Source organism: Scyliorhinus canicula, chromosome 5 (genome assembly GCF_902713615.1).
Source record: "Scyliorhinus canicula chromosome 5, sScyCan1.1, whole genome shotgun sequence".
In the NCBI taxonomy this organism is placed as follows: Eukaryota; Metazoa; Chordata; class Chondrichthyes; order Carcharhiniformes; family Scyliorhinidae; genus Scyliorhinus; species Scyliorhinus canicula.
This window is the reverse complement of record NC_052150.1, coordinates 177,157-198,694: the sequence shown is the minus strand read 5'-3', so window position 1 is coordinate 198,694 and position 21,538 is coordinate 177,157. Positions and strand designations below refer to the sequence as shown.

The following is a 21,538-nucleotide window of genomic DNA, read 5'->3' as shown; positions in this document are numbered from 1 at the left end:
GGCTGAGTGAGTGGGTACATGCATGGCAGATGCAGTGTAATGGGGATAAATGTGAGGTTATCCACTTCTGTAGCAAAAATGGAAAGGCAGATTATTATTTGCAATGTTACCCAGAGCAATGTCAGACCTGTCACTTTCCATTGCTTGTGGCAACCCTCAATGTGCACAGATTTTTGAATTTAACATCTATGAAGCACAGTGGGCTAAACAGCTGGTTTGTAATGCAGAACAAGGCCAGCAGCACGGGTTCAATTCCCGTACCGGCCTCCCCGAACAGGCTCCAGAATGTGGTGACTAGGGGCTTTTCATTTGAAGCCGACTCGTGACAATAAGCGATTATTATTATTATTATTATATGATTGGAGTGATGCATTTCTGACCATGGAATTGTTTTGCTGGGGAGTCTGGAGATGGATTTGTGATCTGTGTCTCACAGACAAACTGCCACCAACCCCTTCCAATCAAAGGGCCTGAAAGGGAGAAGGTACATTTATTTTCGGCCAGAGATAAGGAACAGCAGGGGTGGCGAACATTTGTTGTTGCTGCTGACACTGGAATTTGTTCTCATTCCAACAGCAGTAATGAATGTTTCTCTGCCAATCCGCAGCCAGTAACAAACAGCCTCAGAACATTATCTGAACTTGGAAATTCAGCTTGGTTTAGTTAAATTTGAAATGGATGGAGGGTGATTACCTGATATACACTGTGGCAAGAGAGGAGGAAAATGCAATTATGATAAGATAGCTACAGTGCATTAAATCACAGATGATTTTCTACGTTTAGTTCATTTTGTAAAGTTATAAATAGAGTAAATGGTGAAAAGCATCATGCACATAATGTTGTGGCATTTCTCAATAAACTGACAGATAATTTCAGAAGCTTCAACACACAGGTAAAGAGATAATGTTAGTCTCTGAAATACTGAATTGTATTAGATCCATAAAATCCCTACAGTGCAGAAGGAGCGATTCAGCCCATCACATCTGCACCGACCCTCTGGAAGAGCACCCTATCCGAGCCCACTCCTTGTCCTTCCCCCCGTAACCCCACTTAACCTGCACAATTCTGGACACTAATTTATCATGGCCAATCCACCTAACCTACACATCTTTGGACTGTGGGAGGAAACCGGAGCACCCGGAGGAAACCCACGCAGACACGGGGAGAACGTGCAGACTCCGCAGACAGTGACCCAGCTGGGAATCGAACCTGGGACCCTGGAGCTGTGAGGCAGCAGCACTAACCACTGTGCCACCGTGTCGAACCGGGTCCCTAGCACTATGAGGTAGCAGTGCTAACCACTGTACCACCATGCCAACCCGGGACCCTTGGAGTTGTGAGGCAGCAGTGCTAACCACTGTGCTGTTGTTCTGTTCTCACGGTGAGACGTGCTATTTTTTCTTTCAGTAAAGCCAAACTATAAAACTGCAACAGGGGACTGAAAAAGATATGAGACTGACAAAATGATTTCAAACCTCTGGTTCTTTTTTCATGATTTTTATTACTGTTGCACCATTAATACAATCACGTATAATTTCAATGCATCCATTTTACAATTCTCATCATTATCAACACTTGTTGTGGAGATGGATTATGGAAGAGAAGCTGGAATTGCAATGAATGCAGACTCTTTGTCACTTATTGTTAAACAGAACTACAGGTGCACCAACAACGGACATGCATTAACTGATCAAGAGAAATCTAGGTTACATACAATGAGAAGTGTATGTTAGTTTGAAGTGTTTCTGATGTGTCATGAGGAAGAGAACATGGTGATTTTTATCTGACAGCTGGCAGTACCTCACTATGTAAAATTGGAAAACAAAAAAGATGCTGTCTGAATATCTGATTGGTTTGGCACAGTCCCACTAACTATCACTTAGAAGAATCACAACCATTATTCTTTGTGTTGTTTGAATCAGTGAAGGTACATCACTTACAGCTGGGTGAGCAGGTTTTCTTTCCATTCACTAAACTTTCAGACATCAATATTTAAGTCCAGTAATTTTTCAAAATGAAGCTTTAAATTTCCTGATGGAATTTCTCAGCATGGGGGACATCTGTTTGGGAGTTTTCTGGTAAAAGAAGTTGAAACAAGTTTGTTAGTACAGTAGGAATTCAATGCAGGTTGTGAATAGTTGTCGAATGGGACATCCATTATTCTTGCACAGCTAATGTTTGATCAGTAATGGCTGAAGAATCCTCTGCAGCTGTGACATCTGCTGGAGCAGCACTGTCTGAGGCTACAGGGGCAGCTGGAGTAGAGTTAGGTGCTTCGGCTGCTGGTGTCTCCTTGGAAGAAACGGCATCAGTGGTGCTTGTGGCAGAGTCCAAATTCTGGGACTCTGCTTTTTTACTTTCCTCTTGGGCCACAAGAGTAGGTGAGACCTCAGTCTGTTTGGCCTCCACTTCAATCTCACTAGAGCATTTCTCTTCTGTTTTGCTTTCAGGAACAGATGTTGCTGTTTCAGAAGACTGAGTGGACGTCACTTCAGTACTGGACTCAGGCACTGCTGGAAGCTCACTGTCTGCACAGCCCGGAACAGGAGCAGCCTTGGGTGGTTCTGACGGCTTTTCTGCAGTCGGTTCCATGGACTGAGACTCTGAAGCTGGCGGATTTTCAGCCTCAGCCTTTTGAGTTTCCTCTTTTTTCACTGTTTCTTTATCCTCTTCCTTAGCCTCAATCGTGCTGTTGGCAGCCGAACTATCTTTGACCGATGTGGTGTTTCCTTCTGTGCCCTCTTCAGTGCTTTTAGCCTCTCCTTCCTTTTCCTTATTTGTTTCTCCATCATCTGCTGCTGTTCCTTCAGCCAGTTTATCCGCCTCTTTGTCACTCGGAATTTTAAAATTCTTCTTCTTCCTGAACAGAGTGTTTCCCATTTTATACACTCTGCAAAAAAAAAAATACAGTAAAACTAACTTGACAGTCAGTTTCATATCAATAAACTTTAAATTGCAATGATCTTGATTATAAGTAGAATCCAAGAGGACAAGTTAATCCCGCCAGTTTCCAATATAAATTAATGATGGAAATATAAAGGAAAAAACACAGGGTTTAAAATGGGATTAGAATAATGCCAACATTTTCTGGTCTGCATCTTCCCCCATTCTCTGACAATGCTCCCCTGAAGACAACAGGCTGCTTTGAATCCCCATAGCAATTGGATGGGCAGGATATGGAAAGCCATTGTTTTGAGCACAGGAATTTGCAATGGCCTCCACCTATACCCAACATAGCCCTCACCATTAGGAAGGTGTGATCAGGGATAAGGATTCTGTAAGTCATGAGCTTCTACATCCTTACCCTTCCCTAATATCCAGTGCAAGGTGAGTGGATGGATGTCTTGTCAGGACAACAGGAGTTTTCCAAGGTCAGGTGGTCTGGTCACGAGAAAATCTAGCAGTATTTTTACTTTCTTTTCAATTCTCAAAGTGGCCCCTTACAAAGGAGACTCTGGCGTCCCTTTAACTGATAGAATCATAGAATCATAGAATGCCTACAGGGCAGGAGGGCATTCGACCTATCGAGTCTGTACCAACCTGCAGAAAGGCCCAATCCCCCACCCTATCCCTGTAACCCCACCTAGGGGCAACTTATCATGGCCAGTCCACCTAACCTGCACATCTTTGGACTGTGGGAGGAAACCGGAGCACCCGGAGGAAACCCACACAGACACGGTAAAAACGTGCAGGCTCCGCACAGACAGTGACCCAAGGCTGGAATCAAACCTGGGACCCTGGCGCTGTGAAGCAACAGTGCTAACTATTGTATTTGCCCAATGTTGATGACTGGGGGGGGGGGGGGGGGGGTGGTTGCGAGGAGAGAAGGTGGGGAAACAGATGTCTGCCTCTTTTGGACAGGTTTTAGTTTCTCTGTCTAGTGTTATTCAGATGTCCTGCGGATGGTGCAGGCATTTACTAATAGAACGTGAATTTCAGAATCCCTCCCTGAATCCAGAAAGTTCTCCAGACACCAGACTCAAAATCGAAGCACAACTCTTGAAAACACAAAGCCTTCAGATCTTCAAACCTTATTTTCATCTGATCTACAAAACCTTACTTCCTGGCATTAACTTTTCAGATTATGTAATTACACAATCAAATTGGACCACCAAGGATTTTTTAATTATTCACCATTTAAAAATGTTCTTTGTGGCCTTACCTGTTCTGGCTTACAGGTGACTCCAGATCCACAGCAACGTGGTTGGGTCTGAAATGGCCGAGCAAGCCACTCAGTTCAATAAATATTGGCCCAGCCAGTGACACCCACACCCCATGAATAAAGTTTTCAAAAATTAAATCCATCATCTTTTCCTATGTAACTGAAATTTTAATATCCAAGATAAGGGAATTACCCCCCCGCCACCCCCCCCCCCCCCCCCCACCCCCCCCCCCCCTCCCCCCCCACCCCAAAAAAAGGACATTTCACAAAAACATGAATAAAATGTTCTGAACAATCTGCTCTGCATTCTGATGCCTTCATTATCTCCCACAAAGCTGAGCTGGTCATGATGGTTATTCCTTGACCAGTGACTCTGCTGAATGAGTATTATGCTGTCTCAGTCTGTATTTCTGTATTTACTATTTACTCAGCAGCAGAAACATGGGCCAGAATGTTGTGGCCATTCATGCCAGTGGGATCTGCCAGAGCCACCGCTGGTGCCACCCCCCCCCCCCCCCCCCACCACCCCCCATCCCCCCGCCCCCGTTGCAGGATTCCCAGCAGAAACGGGTGCATTTAATGGGGAACCCATTGACAATGGCGGGTCAAGAAGATTCTGCAATTGGTCAATGGGGGTGTGGGGGTGTGGGGGGTGTTGGGGGGGGGGGGGGGAGGGCGCACCTCTGCTGCTACTACACGCATGGCGGGTTGTGCAGAAATTCCCTCACCCATAATATTTTTATTTAGTTTCAAGCAGTTTGCCCTGATTTACTTTCTAAATTAATTGAATAAAAAGATAGAAAGCAAATTTCAAAAGCTTTCATCGGATTAGGTTTACGTGTACAAATGACACTGAATAAAATATGAAGTGATGTAAGAACATAGAACATAGAACATTATAGCGCAGTACAGGCCCTTCGGCCCTCGATGTTACACCGACCTGTGAAACACCTCTAAAGCCCATCTACACTATTCAATTAACATCCATATGTCTATCCAATGACCATTTGAATGCCCTTAGTGTTGGCGAGTCCACTACTGTTGCAGGCAGGGCATTCTATGTAAAGAACCTACCTCTGACATCTGTCCTGTATCTATCTCCCCTCAATTTAAAGCTATCTCCCCTCGTGCTAGCCATCACCATCCGAGGAAAAAGGCTCTCACTGTCTACCCTATCTAACCCTCTGATCATGCCTCAATTAAGTCACCTCTTAACCTTCTTCTCTCTAATGAAAACAGCCTCAAATCCCTCAGCCTTTTCTCATAAGATCTTCCCTCCATACCAGTCAACATCCTGGGAAATCTCCTCTGTACCCTTTCCAATGCTTCCACATCCTTCCTATAATGCGGTGACCAGAACTGCACGCAATACTCCAAATGCGGCCACATTTGGTTTTGTACAGCTACAACATGACCTCATGGCTCCGAAACTCAATCCCTCTTCCAATAAAAGCTAACACACCGTATGCCTTCTTAACAACCCTATCAACCTGGGTGGCAACTTTCAGGGATCTATGTTACATGGACACCGAGATCTCTCTGCTCATCCACACTAGCAAGAATCCTACCATTAGCCCAGTACTCTGTATTCCTGTTTCTCCTTCCAAAATGAATCACCTCATACTTTTCTGCATTAAACTCCATTTTCCACTTCTCAGCCCAGCTCTGCAGCTTATCTATGTCCCTCTGTAACCTGCAACATCCTTACGCACTGTACACAACTCCACCGACTTTAGTGTCATCTGCAAATTTACTCACCCATCCTTCTACACCCTACTCCAGGTCATTTATAAAAATAACAAATAGCAGTGGCTCCAAAACAGATCCTTGTGGTACACCACTAGTAACTGAACTCCAGGCTGAACATTTCCCATCAACCACCACCCTCTGTCTTCTTACAGCTAGCCAATTGCTGATCCAAACTGCTAAATCACCCTGAATCCCATGCCTCTGTATTTTCTACAATAGCCTACCATGGGGAACCTTATCAAACGCTTTACTGAAATCCATATACATCAAATCAACTGCTTTACCCTCATCCACCTATTTGGTCACCTTCTCAAAGAACTCAATAAGGTTTGTGAGGCATGACCTACCCTTCACAAAACCGTGTTGACTATCCCTAATCAAATTATTCCTTTATAGATGATTATACATCCTATCTCTTATAAACCTTTCCAAGACTTTTCCCACAACAGAAGTAAGGCTCACTGGTCTATAGTTACAGGAGTTGTCTCTACTCCCCTTCTTGAACAAGGGGAGTCTACAAAGTCTACGTGCATTTCATTTCCACAAAGTTTTACTTCCTCCTCTGATCATTTTGTCATATTTTCAAGCCAAATCGCTCTCAATCACTTTATTGACATTAATGATGGAATGCGGGGATGGGAGCATGTTAAGTGGTGATTACACCCACCTACTGAAATTCCACCTCCTCAATCTATATTGTGAAGAAAATCCTACTCTTTGGCCAACTCTTCTTTCTCCTCAATTAAACATAACAATATAAAAGAAGTAATTATCCAAAAATAAGAACAGAAATGCATGACTTTAGGTGGGAACTTGGTTATATCTGTGTAACTCAGTCCAAATTACACCTTGCCTTCCAGCTGGACTTTACCTAAAGCCAACTCTTAACCGTGGGTCACATGGACGCATGGTGGGCAGAACTCTAGATAAAATATAGACAATTGCAGTGCTGAAAACCTCTCACACCCTCAAAATATCCACTTTACATTTTATTAGCCATTAAATATTTCAAAAATTTGCAAAAAATTACATTTTATGACTTTGCCAGTTTGTAATATTTTACTAATATCTGTTTCCCTGATCTATAGGCCACTGCGATAAGTTTCTATTCAGCTGATTACTTGCTCAATGACCTCCCCCACCAAACTAACCACGAGGGGTGGGAGAGATTCGCTGGAGTTTAACAATGGAAGAACTTGGAACATGACCTCAATCCACTGCACAAGCTGTTTTGAATGATGGACTTAGTAAATTGGTTATATTTTAAACTGCCTCCTTTAATAGAAGGTAAAATAGAGTAGTTTGGAGAAGGGGATGTGATCTCCCACTCAATATACCCAAAGAAAAACCCATGGGACCTGCTTGCTGTGGAAATAGAGGGCGGGATTCTCCTGTACCCGGTGGGGGGGGTCCCGGCAGGATGGAGTGGCGCGAACCACTTCAGCATCGGCCCACCCCAAAGGTGCGGAATCCTCCGCACCTTCAGGGGCTAAGCCGGCGCGGGAGTGGTTTGTGCTCCGCCGGCCGGTGTGGAAGGCCTTTGGCGCCACGCCAGCCGGGGCCGAAGGGACTCCGCCAGCCGGCGAGAGTCACGCATGCGCGGGAGCATCATCGGCTGCTGATGTCATCCCCGCGCATCCGCGGTGGGGGGGTGTTCACCTACGCGTCGGACATCACGGAGGCTGACACAGCCGACACGTAGGAAAAGAGTGCCCCCACGGCACAGGCCCGCCCGCAGATCAATGGGCCCCAATCGCGGGCCAGGCCACCGTGGGGGTACCCCCTGGAGCCAGATCGCCCGCGCCGCCCCCCAGGACCCCGAAGCCTGCCCGCGCCACCAGGTCCCGCCGGTAAGGGGCCTAGTCTGATCTATGCCAGCAGGACTGTCAAAACACCAGCGGGACTTCCGCCCATCGCGGGCCGGAGAATCGCCGGGGGGGGGGGGGGGCGCCGTGAGTGGCTGTCGACCGGCGCGATTCCCGCCCCCGTCGAATCTCCAGAGAATTCGGTGGACGGCGGGGGCGGGATTCACGAGGGTGAATCGGCACAATGAGCAGTGGGTTGGTGTACAGTGTCTCCCCCTCTCTGATGCTAAATCCCTCAATCAGACACCAAGTGCTTTTGAACCAGCCCCCCCCCCCCCCCCCACCCCCGGAGGGAGCCACCCCCACCACCCGAGTCCTCCGCTACGGAGAATGTCCCTCTGTGGAGAGGTGGGCCTGAGATTAAATCTGGATCTCAGTGTAAATTGTAGCTGCACCGAGCAGGTCCCAGGATCAGGAGTGAAAGAGATTCAGAGGTATCAGCTCAACACACATTAGCTGCCTCTATCAGCACTCTATGTCAGCCAGGAACTACAGAAATGCTCCCTCTGGATTCTCAAAAAAACTCCTGCCACAGATTGTGGCCTATGTCCTTTTCAGTGTCTCAACCCCTCCTGATTGCAACCTTTTCTCTTCCCCCCGAATCTGTCTTCTGTCTCCAAGGACTGCTGGCTGCTTTCCAAAATCTAGGATTTCTTGCCGACCAGCTTTCCATTTGTTCGGCTGCCTGGCAGAAATGTAAAATAAGCATATTAATGATGTTAAGCGCTGTTGGATTTAACAGGATTCCCACAGCCATTCTTTCCAGCTTCTACATAAGAACATAATAGGACATCAGCCCTTTGAGCCTGTGCTCTGTCATCCAATCAGCTCAGAGCTCATTTTCCTGCATTATCCCGAATCCCTTAATGATTTTAATTTGTAGATATTTATCAATCTCAGTCTTGAACATACTGCCCGGGATTCTCCGCCCCTGCGCCGGGTTGGAGAATCACCGGTGGGGCGCGAGAATCGCACCATGCCGCTCCGACGCTGCCACGCCAGTTGGGGGCTGTTGAAAGTGACCCCCCCCCCCCCCCCCCCCCACCGGCCGATTCGCTGCACCTCGATGGGCCCAGTCCCGCCGGCGTACATTATGTATGGTCCTACCCAGCGGGACCTCTGAGATCTGGCCACGAGGGCCGTCCAGGTGGGGGATGTCCCGACTCCGGGGGAGGACCCCCACGGTGGCCTGGCCTGCGATAGGGGCTTACGGATCGATGGGTGGGCTGGTTCCATGTGGGCCTATGTTCCTCCGCGCCGGGCCCCTGTAGGACTCCGTTATATTGCCCGGGGACTGCCGCGGAGACGGGAACCCATGTACATGCATGGACTCGCGCTGGCAGACTCGCGCTGACCGTGGCGGACTCGCGCTGGCCGTGGCAGACTCGCGCTGGCGGACTCGCGCTGACCGTGGCGGACTCGCGCTGGCGGACTCGCGCTGACCGTGGCGGACTCGCGCTGACCGTGGCGGACTCGCGCTGACCATGGCGGACTCGCGCTGACCGTGGCGGACTCACGCTGACCGTGGCGGACTCACGCTGACCGTGGTGGACTCGCGCTGACCATGGCGGACTCGCGCTGGCCGTGGCGGACTCGCGCTGACCGTGGCGGACTCGCGCTGACCATGGCGGACTCGCGCTGGCGGACTCACGCTGACCGTGGCGGACTCGCACTGACCGTGGCAGACTCGCGCTGACCGTGGCGGACTCACGCTGACCGTGGCGGACTCACGCTGACCGTGGCGGACTCGCACTGACCGTGGCGGACTCGCACTGACCGTGGCGGACTCGCGCTGACCGTGGCAGACTCGCGCTGACCGTGGCGGACTCGCGCTGGCGGACTCGCGCTGACCGTGGCGGACTCGCGCTGACCGTGGCAGACTCGCGCTGACCGTGGCGGACTCGCGCTGGCGGACCCACGCTGACCGTGGCAGACTCACGCTGACCGTGGCGGACTCGCACTGACCGTGGCGGACTCGCGCTGGCGGACTCACGCTGACCGTGGCGCGCTGGATTTGGGGCGCCGGAGCAGTAGTCACCACTCCGGCGCCCGACTAGCCCCCTCGGAAGGGGTGAATACCTGACACTTGAGGCCCGTTGACGCCAGAGGCGCTTGCGCCGCTTTTCACACCGGCATCGGAACTTGGCCGCGGGATTGGAGAATCCCAGCCACTGAGTCCCACTGCCTTCTGGGACAAAGAATTCCAAAGATTCACCAGCCTCTAAGTGAAGACATTCTTCCTTATCTCAATCCTAAATGATCTACTCCTTATTCTGAGACGGTCATTATCATAGTCATAGAGTGAGTTTCACAGCACAGAAAGAGACCCTTCGCCCATCGTGTCTGTGTCGGCCATCCAGCACCTATCTCCCCTAATCCCATTTTCCAGCACGAGACCCGTAATCTAAATATTTCTTCAATATTTTGAGGGAATAGGGAAATCGCTGGGAATTACAGACCAGTCAGTCTTACATCTAGTAAGCAGAATACTATAGGATTCTGAGAGATAGGATTTATGATTATTTAGAAAAACAAAATTTGATTAAAGACAGTCAGCATGGCTTTGTGAGGGGCAGGTCATGCCTCACAAGCCTCATTGAATTATTTCAGAATGTGACGAGACACATTGATGAAGGTCGGGCAGTGGATGTGGTGTATTTGGATTTTAGTGAAGCATTTGATAAGGTTCCCATGGTAGGCTCATTCAGAAAGTCAGGTGGCATGAGATATAGGGAAATTTGGCTGCCTGGATACAGAATTGGCTGGCCGAAAGAAGACAGCGAGTGGTAGTGGATGGAAAGAATTTCGCCTGGAGGTCGGTGACCAGTGGTGACCTGCAGGGGTCTGTTCTGGGGCCTCTGCTCTTTGTGGTTTTTATAAATGACTTGGATGAGGAAGTGGAAGGGTGGGTTAGTAAGTTTGTCGATGGCACGAAGATTGGGGGAGTTGTAGATAGTGTCGAGGGCCGTTGCAGTTTGCAACAGGCCATTGACAGGATGCAGGACTGGGCTGAGAATCATAGAATTTACAGTGCAGAAGGAGGCCAATCGGCCCATCAAGTTTGCACTGGCTCTTGGAAAGAGCACCCTACCCAAGCCCACACCCCCCACCCTATCCCCATAACCCAGTAACCCCACCCAACACAAAGGGCAATTTTGGACACTAAGGGCAATTTAGCATGGCCATTCCACCTAACCCACACATCTTTGGACTGTGGGAGGAAACCGGAGCACCCGGAGGAAACCCATGCAGACAAGGGGAGAACGTATAGACTCTGCACAGACAGTGACCCAAGGCAGGAATCGAACCTAGGACCCTGGAGCTGTGAAGCAATTGTGCTAATCACTATGCTACCGTGCTGCCCAAAGTGGCAGATGGAGTTCAACCTAGATAAACGGGAAGTGATTCATTTTGGAATGTCGAATGTGAATGCTGAATACAGGGTTAAAGGCAGGATTCTTGGAAGTGTGGAGGAACAGAGGGATCTTGGGGTCCACGTACATAGATCCCTCAAAGTTGCCACCCAGGTTGACAGGTGTAGTGAATGAGATTCATACGGTATTATAGTTACCAATGTCACTCTGTTCCAAGTATATATATGTATCAATATTGTAAGTGCAGTTGCACTACCTGACCACCAGAGGGAGTAGCTCTGGGAGTACTCGAGAGTTTGTACTGGGCTCCCTCCTTGGCTCCGCCCAGAATTCCTCCCCCTGGAGCTGCTGTATAAAGATCCGTGCTACAGAGTCAGCCAGCCAGTTCACCGAAAGTTCAACGGCTAACAGGCTGGCTCTGTTGTAAGTATATTAAAACTGCTATTCTAATCCTACAAGCACGTGTCCGTAGAATTGATGGTTCCATCAATAGGGTTGTTAAGAAGGTGTATGGTGTGTTGGCTTTCACTAACAGGGGGATTGAGTTTAAGGGCCGTGAGGTTTTGCTGCAGCTTTATCAAACCTTGGTTAGACCACACTTGGAATATTGGTTTCTCACAGCTCGGTGCGGGGGCGGTGAATGAGGGCTCAGACCTCCGCCGGCGGGACGTGATTCTCCGCAGACCGGAGAATCGCCGCCATCCACGCGACGTGGCGCCGGTCGGGGGCTGTTGAAAGAGGCTCCCACGGTGATTCTCCGCGATCGACCAGCCGAATTCCCGTCGGCACAGATCCAGCCTCGTTCCACCTGGCGGGAGCTCGGACTCGCGGCCGCGCTAGCCGTCCTGGTGGAGGGGGCGGGGGGGATCAGACTCCGGGGGGGGGGGGGGGGCCTGCATGACGGCCAGGTCCACAATCAGGGGCTACCAATTGGCGGGTGCACGTGATCCAGGGGGGCCCATCTTCTTCCGCGCTGGCCCGCTGTCTGGCTCCCCATGGGGGGGGGGGGGGGGGGCCAGCACGAAAACGGCCGGATGTGCAGGATCCCGTATTGGCAGCAACAGCTGCGAGCCACATGCCGGGGCCCTGCTATCCCTCTTAAAACCAGAGAATCATTCCAGACTTTTTGAAAAAAGGCTGGAGTGATTCCCGGCCAATTTCCGCAGGCGTGGGACATAACCCCATTTTCGGAGAGTCCCGGCCATTGTGTCAATATCTGGTGGCCTCATTATAGGAAGGATGTGGATGCTTTGGAGAGGAGATTTACCAGGATGCTGCCTGGATTGGAGGGCATGATTATGAAGAAACATTGAGGGAGCTAGGGCTTTTCTCACTGGAGTGAAGAAGGAAGAGAGGGAACTGATGGAGCTGCACAAGGTGATGAGAGGCATGGATAGAGTGGATAGCCAGAGACATTTCCCCAGGGTGGAAATGGCTGTCACGATGGAACATAATTTTAAGGTGACTGGAGGAAGAAATAGGGGAGATGTCAGAGATAGGTTCTTTACACAGAGTGGTGGGTGTGTGGAATGCACTGCCAGCAGAGGTGGTGGAGACAGAGTCATTAGGGACATTTAAGCGACTCTTGTACAGGCACATGGACAGCAGTAAATTGAAGGGGTGAAGGTTAGATTAGGATCTTAGATTAGGATAAATGGTCGGCACAACATTGTGGGCCGAAGGGCCTGTACTGTGCTGTTCTGTTCTATGTTCTATGTTGCTGACTCTCCCGCCCTCTCAGACAGCGAGTTCCAGATTGCCACCTCCTCTGGGTGAAAATGTTTTCCTCACATCCCCTCTGAGTCTTTTGCCCCTGAACTTTAATCTATGCCCCCTGCTCATTGACCCATGTACGATGGGGAAACCTGTCTTAATAAGAACATAAGAACTAGGAGCAGGAGTAGGCCATCTGGCCCCTCGAGCCTGCTCCGCCATTCAATTAGATCATGGCTGACCTTTTGTGGACTCAGCTCCACTTTCCCGCCCGAACACCATAACCCTTAATCCCTTTTTCTTCAAAAAACTATCTATCTTTACCTTAAAAACATTTAATGAAGGAGTCTCAACTGCTTCACTGGGCAAGGAATTCCATAGATTCACAACCCTTTGGGTGAAGAAGTTTCTCCTAAACTCAGTCCTAAATCTACTTCCCCTTATTTTGAGGCTATGCCCCCTAGTTCTGCTTTCACCCGCCAGTGGAAACAACCTGCCCGCATCTATCCTATCTATTCCCTTCATAATTTTAAATGTTTCTACAAGATCCCCCCTCATGCTTCTCAATTCCAACGAGTACAGTCCCAGTCTACTCAACCTCTCCTCGTAATCCAACCCCTTCAGCTCTGGGATTAACCTAGTGAATCTCCTCTGCACACCCTCCAGTGCCAGTACGTCCTTTCTCAAGTAAGGAGACCAAAAGTGAACACAATACTCCAGGTGTGGCCTCACTAACACCTTATACAATTGCAGCATAACCTCCCTAGTCTTAAACTCCATCCCTCTAGCAATGAAGGACAAAATTCCATTTGCCTTCTTAATCACCTGTTGCACCTGTAAATCAACTTTCTGTGACTCATGCACTAGCACACCCAGGTCTCCCTGCACAGCAGCATGCTTTAATATTTTATTGTTTAAATAATAATCCCGCTTGTCGTTATTCCTGCCAAAATGGATAACCTCACATTTGTCAACATTGTATTCCATTTGCCAGACCCTAGCCCATTCACTTAACCTATCCAAATCCCTCTGCAGACTTCCAGTATCCTCTGCACTTTTCGCTTTACCACTCATCTTAGTGTCATCTGCAAACTTGGACACATTGCCCTTGGTCCCCAACTCTAAATCATCTATGTAGATTGTGAACAATTGTGGGCCCAACACGGATCCCTGAGGGACACCACTAGCTATTGATCGTCAACCAGAGAAGCACCCATTAATCCCCATGCTTTGCTTTCTATTAATTAACCAATCCTCTATCCATGCTACTACTTTACCCTTAATGCCATGCATCTTTATCTTATGCAGCAGCCTTTTGTGTGGCACCTTGTCAAAGACTTTCTGGAAATCCAGATATACCACATCCATTGGCTCCCCGTTATCTACTGCACTGGTAATGTCCTCAAAAAATTCCACTAAGTTAGTTAGGCACGACCTGCCCTTTATGAACCCATGCTGCGTCTGCCCAATGGGACAATTTCTATCCAGATGCCTCGCAATTTCTTCCTTGATGATAGATTCCAGCATCTTCCCTACTGCCGACGTTAAGCTCACTGGCCTATAATTTCCTGCTCTCTGCCTACCTCCTTTTTTAAACAGTGGCGTCACGTTTGCTAATTTCCAATCCACCGGGACCACCCCAGAGTCTAGTGAATTTTGGTAAATCATCACTAGTGCATCTGCAATTTCCCTAGCCATCTCTTTTAGCACTCTGGGATGCATTCCATCAGGGCCAGGAGACTTGTCTACCTTTAGCCCCATTAGCTTGCCCATCACTACCTCCTTAGTGATAACAATCCTCTCAAGGATTAAAGGCCTCACGGTAGCATGGTGGTTAGCATCAATGCTTCACAGCTCCAGGGTCCCAGGTTCGATTCCCGGCTGGGTCACTGTCTGTGTGGAGTCTGCACGTCCTCCCCGTGTGTGCGTGGGTTTCCTCCGGGTGCTCCGGTTTCCTCCCACAGTCCAAAGATGTGCGGGTTAGGTGGATTGGCCATGCTAAATTGCCCGTAGTGTAAGGTTAATGGGGGGATTGTTGGGTTATGGGTCTACGGGTTACGTCGGTTTGAGTAGGGTGATCATTGTTCGGCACAACATTGAGGGCTGAAGGGCCTGTTCTGTGCTGTACTGTTCTATGTTCTATGTTCTAGGTCATCACCTGTCATAACCTCATTTCTATCAGTCACTGGCATGTTCTTTGTTTCTTCCACTGTGAAGACCGACCCAAAAAACCTGTTCAGTTCCTCAGCCATTTCCTCATCTCCCATTATTAAAACTCCCTTCTCATCCTCTAAAGGACCAATATTTACCTTAGCCACTCTTTTTTGCTTTATATATTCATACTCTATCTTACTCTTCTTTATAGCTTTTTTAGTAGCTTTCTGTTGCCCCTTAAATATTTCCCAGTCCTCTAGTCTCCCACCAATCTTTGCCACTTTATATGCTTTTTCCTTCAATTTGATACTCTCCCTTATTTCCTGAGATATCCACGGTCGATTTTCCCTCTTTCTACCGTCCTTCCTTTTTGTGGGTATAAATCTTTGCTGAGCACTGTGAAAAATCGCTTGGAAGGTTCTCCACTGTTCCTCAACTGTTCCACCATAAAGTCTTTGCTCCCAGTCTACCTTAGCTAGTTCTTCTCTCATCCCATTGTAATATCTTTTGTTTAAACACAAAACACTAGTATTTGATTTTACCTTCTCACCCTCCATCTGTTTTTTAAATTCCACCATATTGTGATCGCTCCTTCCGAGAGGATCCCTAACTATGAGATCATGAATCAATCCTGTTTCATTACACAAGACAAGATCTAGGACCGCTAATTCCCTCGTAGGTTCCATTACATACTGTTCTAGGAAACTATCGCGGATACATTCTATAAACTCCTCCTCAAGGTTGCTTTGACCGACCTGGTTAAACCAATCGACATGTAGATTAAAATCCCCCATGATAACTGCTGTACCATTTCTACATGCATCAGTTAACTCTTTGCTTATTGCCTGCCCCACCATAACGTTACTATTTGGTGGCCGATAGACTACTCCTATCAGTGACTTTTTCGCCTTACTATTCCTGATTTCCACCCAAATGGATTGAACCTTATCCTCCATAGCACCGATATCATCCCTAACTATTGCCCGGATGTCATCCTTAAATAACAGAGCTGCACCACCTCCCTTACCATCCACTCTGTCCTTCCGAATAGTTTGATACCCTCGGATATTTAACTCCCAGTCGTGACCATCCTTTAACCATGTTTCAGTAATGGCCACTAAATCATAGCCATTCACGATGATTTGCGCCATCAACTCATTTACTTTATTCCGAATAATACGAGCATTCAGGTAAAGTACACTTATGTTGGTTTTTTTACCTCTGTTTTGAATCTTAACATCTCCAGTTTTACTCCTTTTAGTATTACTGGGCCTATTCACTGAGCTCCCCTCAGTCACTGTACCTTGTACTGTCGCCCTTTTTGATTTTTGACTATGTCTTCTCTGTCTTGCACTTTCCCCCTTATTTCCTTTTGCTTCTGTCCCTGTTTTACTACCTTCCAACTTCCTGCATCGGTTCCCATCCCCCTGCCACATTAGTTTAAACCCTCCCCAACAGCTCTGGCAAACACCCCCCCCCCCCTCAGACATCGGTTCCAGTCCTGCCCAGGTGCAGACCGTCCGGTTTTTATTGGTCCCACCTCCCCCAGAACCGGTCCCAATGCCCCAGGAATTTGAATCCCTCCCTCTTGCACCACCTCTCGAGCCACGCATTCTCCCCGGCGGAGAATTCAGTCCATGAGCTTTATTCAGGAAATACTGGGCTGGATTCTCCATCCCGCGTTGCCCAAAGCCCTTTCCCCATTGGGACGGGGCGAAATCAGGATCGGCGCCCGTAGGCGATGCTCCGACCCCCGGCTCAAGGTGCCAGCGGGACGTGTAAATGAATGAAAATGTGTCTTAATGATTCATTTACATCCATTTGGTGGGGCCGGCAGCCTAATCTCCGATGATTCTCCAGTCACCCGGCCATGGGCACGGGTCACTTTCAATAATTACCAGCGTGGCTCTGGCGTGGTGGAGGTCGGCTAAGGACGCAACTCTTGAGGGAGTTGTCCCCAAAGTCCATCCGAGGCCACCCCCCCCCCCCCCCCACCATGCACTACCTGCCCACCTCTACTCTACCAGCCCTCCTATTACAGCCCCTCCCAGGAACCCCTTTAATAAGGAGACTCCTTTCTGGGACCCCTAGCTGAAGGATCCCCCTCTTAGACCCCTCAAAGAGGCCCCCTAACTGAAGGGACTCGCACAGGGACCCCCACAAAGACCCGCTGACTAAAGAGACCCCCCCAGAGAGAGCCCTTGAGTAAATGAACACCCACAGAGACCATCATAGGGACCCCCCACACGCAGCCCCCATAAGGTCCCCCTGACTAAAGGGACACCCCCCCCAGAAAAGAACCCCCTGTTTGGAAGCTAGTGAGCAGAACACACAGGGAGTGAAAATAAATTACAGCTGTAAAACTTACCCTGAAGCTCGACATGTCCATTCCTTGAAGCATAACAGCTGAGCCTTGTGTCTAGACCCCTCAGATTCATTACCTGCAAGCCATTCATAACTTTCAAGCAGTGGGCTGTAATTGACAGATTCTACAAACCAGCTTGATTGATTCATCTCCCTTCATGGATGAGTGACTCTAAGTGCTGAAACTCCAATGTTTACAAACATCAACCACATCAAAGAGAGGTAAGTGCATTCCAATCACACACTTTAGTTATGTTTGCGTGGTAAGGGATTCTGAATTACTTCCCGATTTGCGCTCCAGGGGGATATTAAATTGGTTCTAATTCTCCTCCAGCGGGAGAACATTTTGCAGGATTCTCCGTTGCCCAACGCCAAAATCGTGTTCGCCTATTGGGTGCAGAATGGGCTCTAACGCCCAAAATGGGGCCGCCGCCGGTTTGATACCGGTCAGCCATGCTCCGCCCCCTCGGAAATGGCGTCAGCGCACCACGCACCGTTGCAAAGGCATTGGTGCGTCATTGGCTGGCCCTACCATGATGTTCCGCCCCGATAGGCTGAGTTCACGACGTGCAGGATGCGTGTGGTTTCAGGTGTGCGGGAACCCGGCGTGGCGGCTGCGGACTGTGGCCAGTGCCGCCACACTCGGCCAAGATCCTCCTGCCACTGGCTGGGGGTGGGGGGGTGTTTCCGCAAGGGCCGAGGGGACTAGTGGGGCGCGGCCAGGGGGTGGCCAGGGCAAGGATTGTGGGGTCGTGGATGGGGGGAGGGTCCGGATCTGCGCACGACCGGCGCTATGTTGTACGGTACGACCAATGCAGGCTGTCAGCCATCCACCTGCACGGCCCGGACCCGGCCAGTCTCCAGCCGTTTTCACTGCGGGAGGCAGGAGTTTCATCCACCGCAGGTGATAGCCCCTCACCAGTCCCGGAATCAGTGAGGGGTCAGTGCCGGTTCTTTGGTCATAAAAGACCACACACGCTCCGCTGGGTCAGCACTTAGCCACTGAAACAGAGAAACCAGCCTCCCAAATGGAGAATTTCACCTGTTAACTCTGTAGGCTGTGGAGTTACATCACCCAGTTATCCGCACAAACTGCCGATGATGTCATGCAAACATCTTCTCAACGTTCCCCTGTTCAGCTGCTGGTCAGCAATCACTGAAAATACTATAAATACACAAGAAGGTCTCCCCTCAGCCTCCTCTGCTCCAGCAAAAACAACGGGAGCCTAACCAGCCTCTCTTCACAACTAAAACACTCCAGTCCAGGAAACATCCTGTTGCATTTCCTCTGCACCCTCTCGAGTTCAGTCACATCCTTCCTGTAGTGTGACAGAACTGTACACAGTACTCTAGCTGTTGCCTAAGCAGTGTTTTATACAGCTCCATTATAACCTCCCTGCTCTTATATTTTATGCCTCGAGGCAACTATCACATAAGCCTTCTGTGCCCATTGTTCTAAACCCCCAGCCAGGGGAAACATCCTCCCTGCATCTGCCCTGTCGAGACCTGCAATCATTTTGTCTGTTCAAATGTGATCACTCCTCATTTTTCATCAATACTCCCGGTGGCCCATCAATACTCCCGGTGGCCCATCAATACTCCCAGTGGCCCATCAATACTCCCGGTGGCCCATCAATACTCCCGGTGACCCATCAATACTCCCGGTGGCCCATCAATACTCCCGGTGGCCCATCAATACTCCCGGTGGCCCATCAATACTCCCTGTGGCCCATCAATACTCCCGGTGACCCATCAATACTCCCGGTGGCCCATCAATACTCCCGGTGGCCCATCAATACTCCCGGTGGCCCATCAATACTCCCGTTGGCCCATCAATACTCCCGGTGGCCCATCAATACTCCCGGTGCCCATCAATACTCCCGGTGCCCATCAATACTCCCGGTGACCCATCAATACCCCTGGTGGCCCATCAATACTCCCGGTGCCCATTAATACTCCCGGTGCCCATCAATACTCCCGGTGACCCATCAATACTCCCTGTGGCCCATCAATACTCCCGGTGGCCCATCAATACTCCCGGTGCCCATCAATACTCCCGGTGCCCATCAACACTCCCGGTGACCCATCAATACTCCCGGTGGCCCATCAATACTCCCTGTGGCCCATCAACACTCCCGGTGACCCATCAATACTCCCAATGGCCCGTCAATGCTCGATATAATTTCAGTAAAACATCTTTACTCCTATATTCATATCCTCTTGCAATAAAGACCAATATGCGATTTGTTTTCTTAATTGCTGTTTCTGCATGTTAGCTTTCAGTGATTGATGAACAAGAACATCCAGGTCCCTTTGAAGTTCACCAATTCCCAGTCTCACTGTTTTGGGAATTCTCTCGGCTTGATTTTGCAATGTCCGCCACCAGTAGCGAGTTTCCCGATCGGGTGGAGAATGGAGGGAAAACGGATTGATGGCTACCAATCCCATTTCGATGCTCCAGTTCCCGGCCAAAGGTGATAGCGGCAGTGAGATGCAAATCAGTCATCTTCACCCATTTGAATCTGATTAATCGGCTAAAATGGCCAAATATCCACCCACCGCCCTCCCCCCTCTTCCATTATGCACCAACCGTCATAGGGGGTAATCCTCCCGGCCGGATTTGGTGCACATTTTGCCAAGCAGGGCGCTAAGGTGGTGGACCCCATGATGATCTAAGGGGGTCAATGCATAACTGAGGTGTCCCATCGAAAGACCCCCTTCCTCTCCATAACACAAATCCTGCCCCACCTGCCTGACACCCTCCAAGACCAACCCCAGCCTGACCCATCAGACCCCCATCAGAGACCCCCTAACAGAGACGCCCATTAGTCACCACACCCCCCAAAAAAAAACTGAAGAGCTGTCCAGTCAGTGGAGTAAATGATAATTCTGTTTTCACTCATCCTTCCCTAACATTTGCTACCTGACACCTAATTCTTTAAAGCAGCAGCTGTTAAAAGTGTCAGAGGCATCCTGCAAAGCCAAGTACACTTCAATGGGCTTCAAATTCCTAGACAGCCTTTGAAATGCAAATCTTCCATTCCATTTTTCACAGCAACAAAAAGCATTAACCAGCGATTGACAGTTTTATTACTCCAGAGCCAGGTGCTTGGTGGATTGTTGATCTATCTTTCTCTTCAGGCTTGAATGCATCTCCATTCCTTGCTTTGATGTTAAACACACTCTTGCTGTGATTGACATGTACTCACTATATTAAAAGCAGCTAAGTACTTTCTGCTCTGAAAAAGAGGAAGCTACTGCTTTAAACACTTTTGTCTGAGGCAGCAGATATTAGGGAAGGGTAAGTGAAAATGCACTGAAGGTGAAAATGCACTGAAGGTGAAAATGCAAAAAATGCACCTCTCCGTAAATATCAGGGCCAATGATTCTAACTCCATTTTCCCACCAGTTTACTCCCTGCCATGCTTTCCCAACATTAAGTCCTGACTGAAATATAATTCTAATGTTGGCAGATATTTTTCATCACGTTGCATCCACAAATACAAACAACCGGGCCATGGTCACAGAGATCAGGGGTTGGAATCCAAGATTAACGAAACTTCAAATCCCATCATGTCAGCTGGAGAATTTCAAATCAATGAATTAATTAAATCTGGAATAAAAATCTACGACTGGATTCTCCGCTGGCGGGATGCTCTGTTTTGCTGGCAGCCCGGGAATTTCCCGATGGAATGGGCCTGCTCCACAATGGGAAACCCCATTGACCAGCCAGTGAAACAGAGCATTCCATCAGCATTCTGAACCAGGGGCTGGATTCTCCGCCCCGCTGTGCCACATTTCTGGTTCATCCTGTCGGCGGGATGGATGCTCTGTTACGCCGGCCGGTTAATGGGGTTTCCCATTGTGGGCCAGCCCCACGCCGTCGGGAAACTCCGAGGCTGCTGGCAAATCAGAGAATCCTGCCAGCGGGGAATCCAGCCCCCGAAAATTGGTGCGGTGGGACAGAGAATTCAGCCTCTGGTCTCAGAAATTATGACCATATAACCAGCAGATTGATACAAAAACCCATTTGATTCATTCATGTCGCTTAGGGAAGGAAACCTGCTGTCCAAACTCAGCCTGGTCTACATGTGACTTCAGACCCACGGCAATGTGTAACTCCCCTCTTAATGTCCCAGGAATACCTAGTTGTTAAA

At 49.1% G+C, this 21,538-nt stretch overlaps 1 protein-coding gene across 3 annotated transcripts in view; it reads right to left on the bottom strand.

The window, feature by feature from the left end:
- Positions 1–1,481: 1,481 nt before the first annotated feature.
- The window catches only part of LOC119965739 (brain acid soluble protein 1-like), a 153,390-nt gene continuing 133,333 nt past the window's right edge, over positions 1,482–21,538 (bottom strand). For all 3 annotated transcript variants that reach the window (XM_038796504.1, XM_038796502.1, XM_038796503.1), the window contains exon 2: positions 1,482–2,890. In XM_038796504.1, the coding sequence (XP_038652432.1) occupies positions 2,158–2,880 (723 nt within the window). In that variant the 5' untranslated portion in view covers positions 2,881–2,890 and the 3' untranslated portion in view covers positions 1,482–2,157. The remainder of the gene's footprint in view (positions 2,891–21,538) is intronic.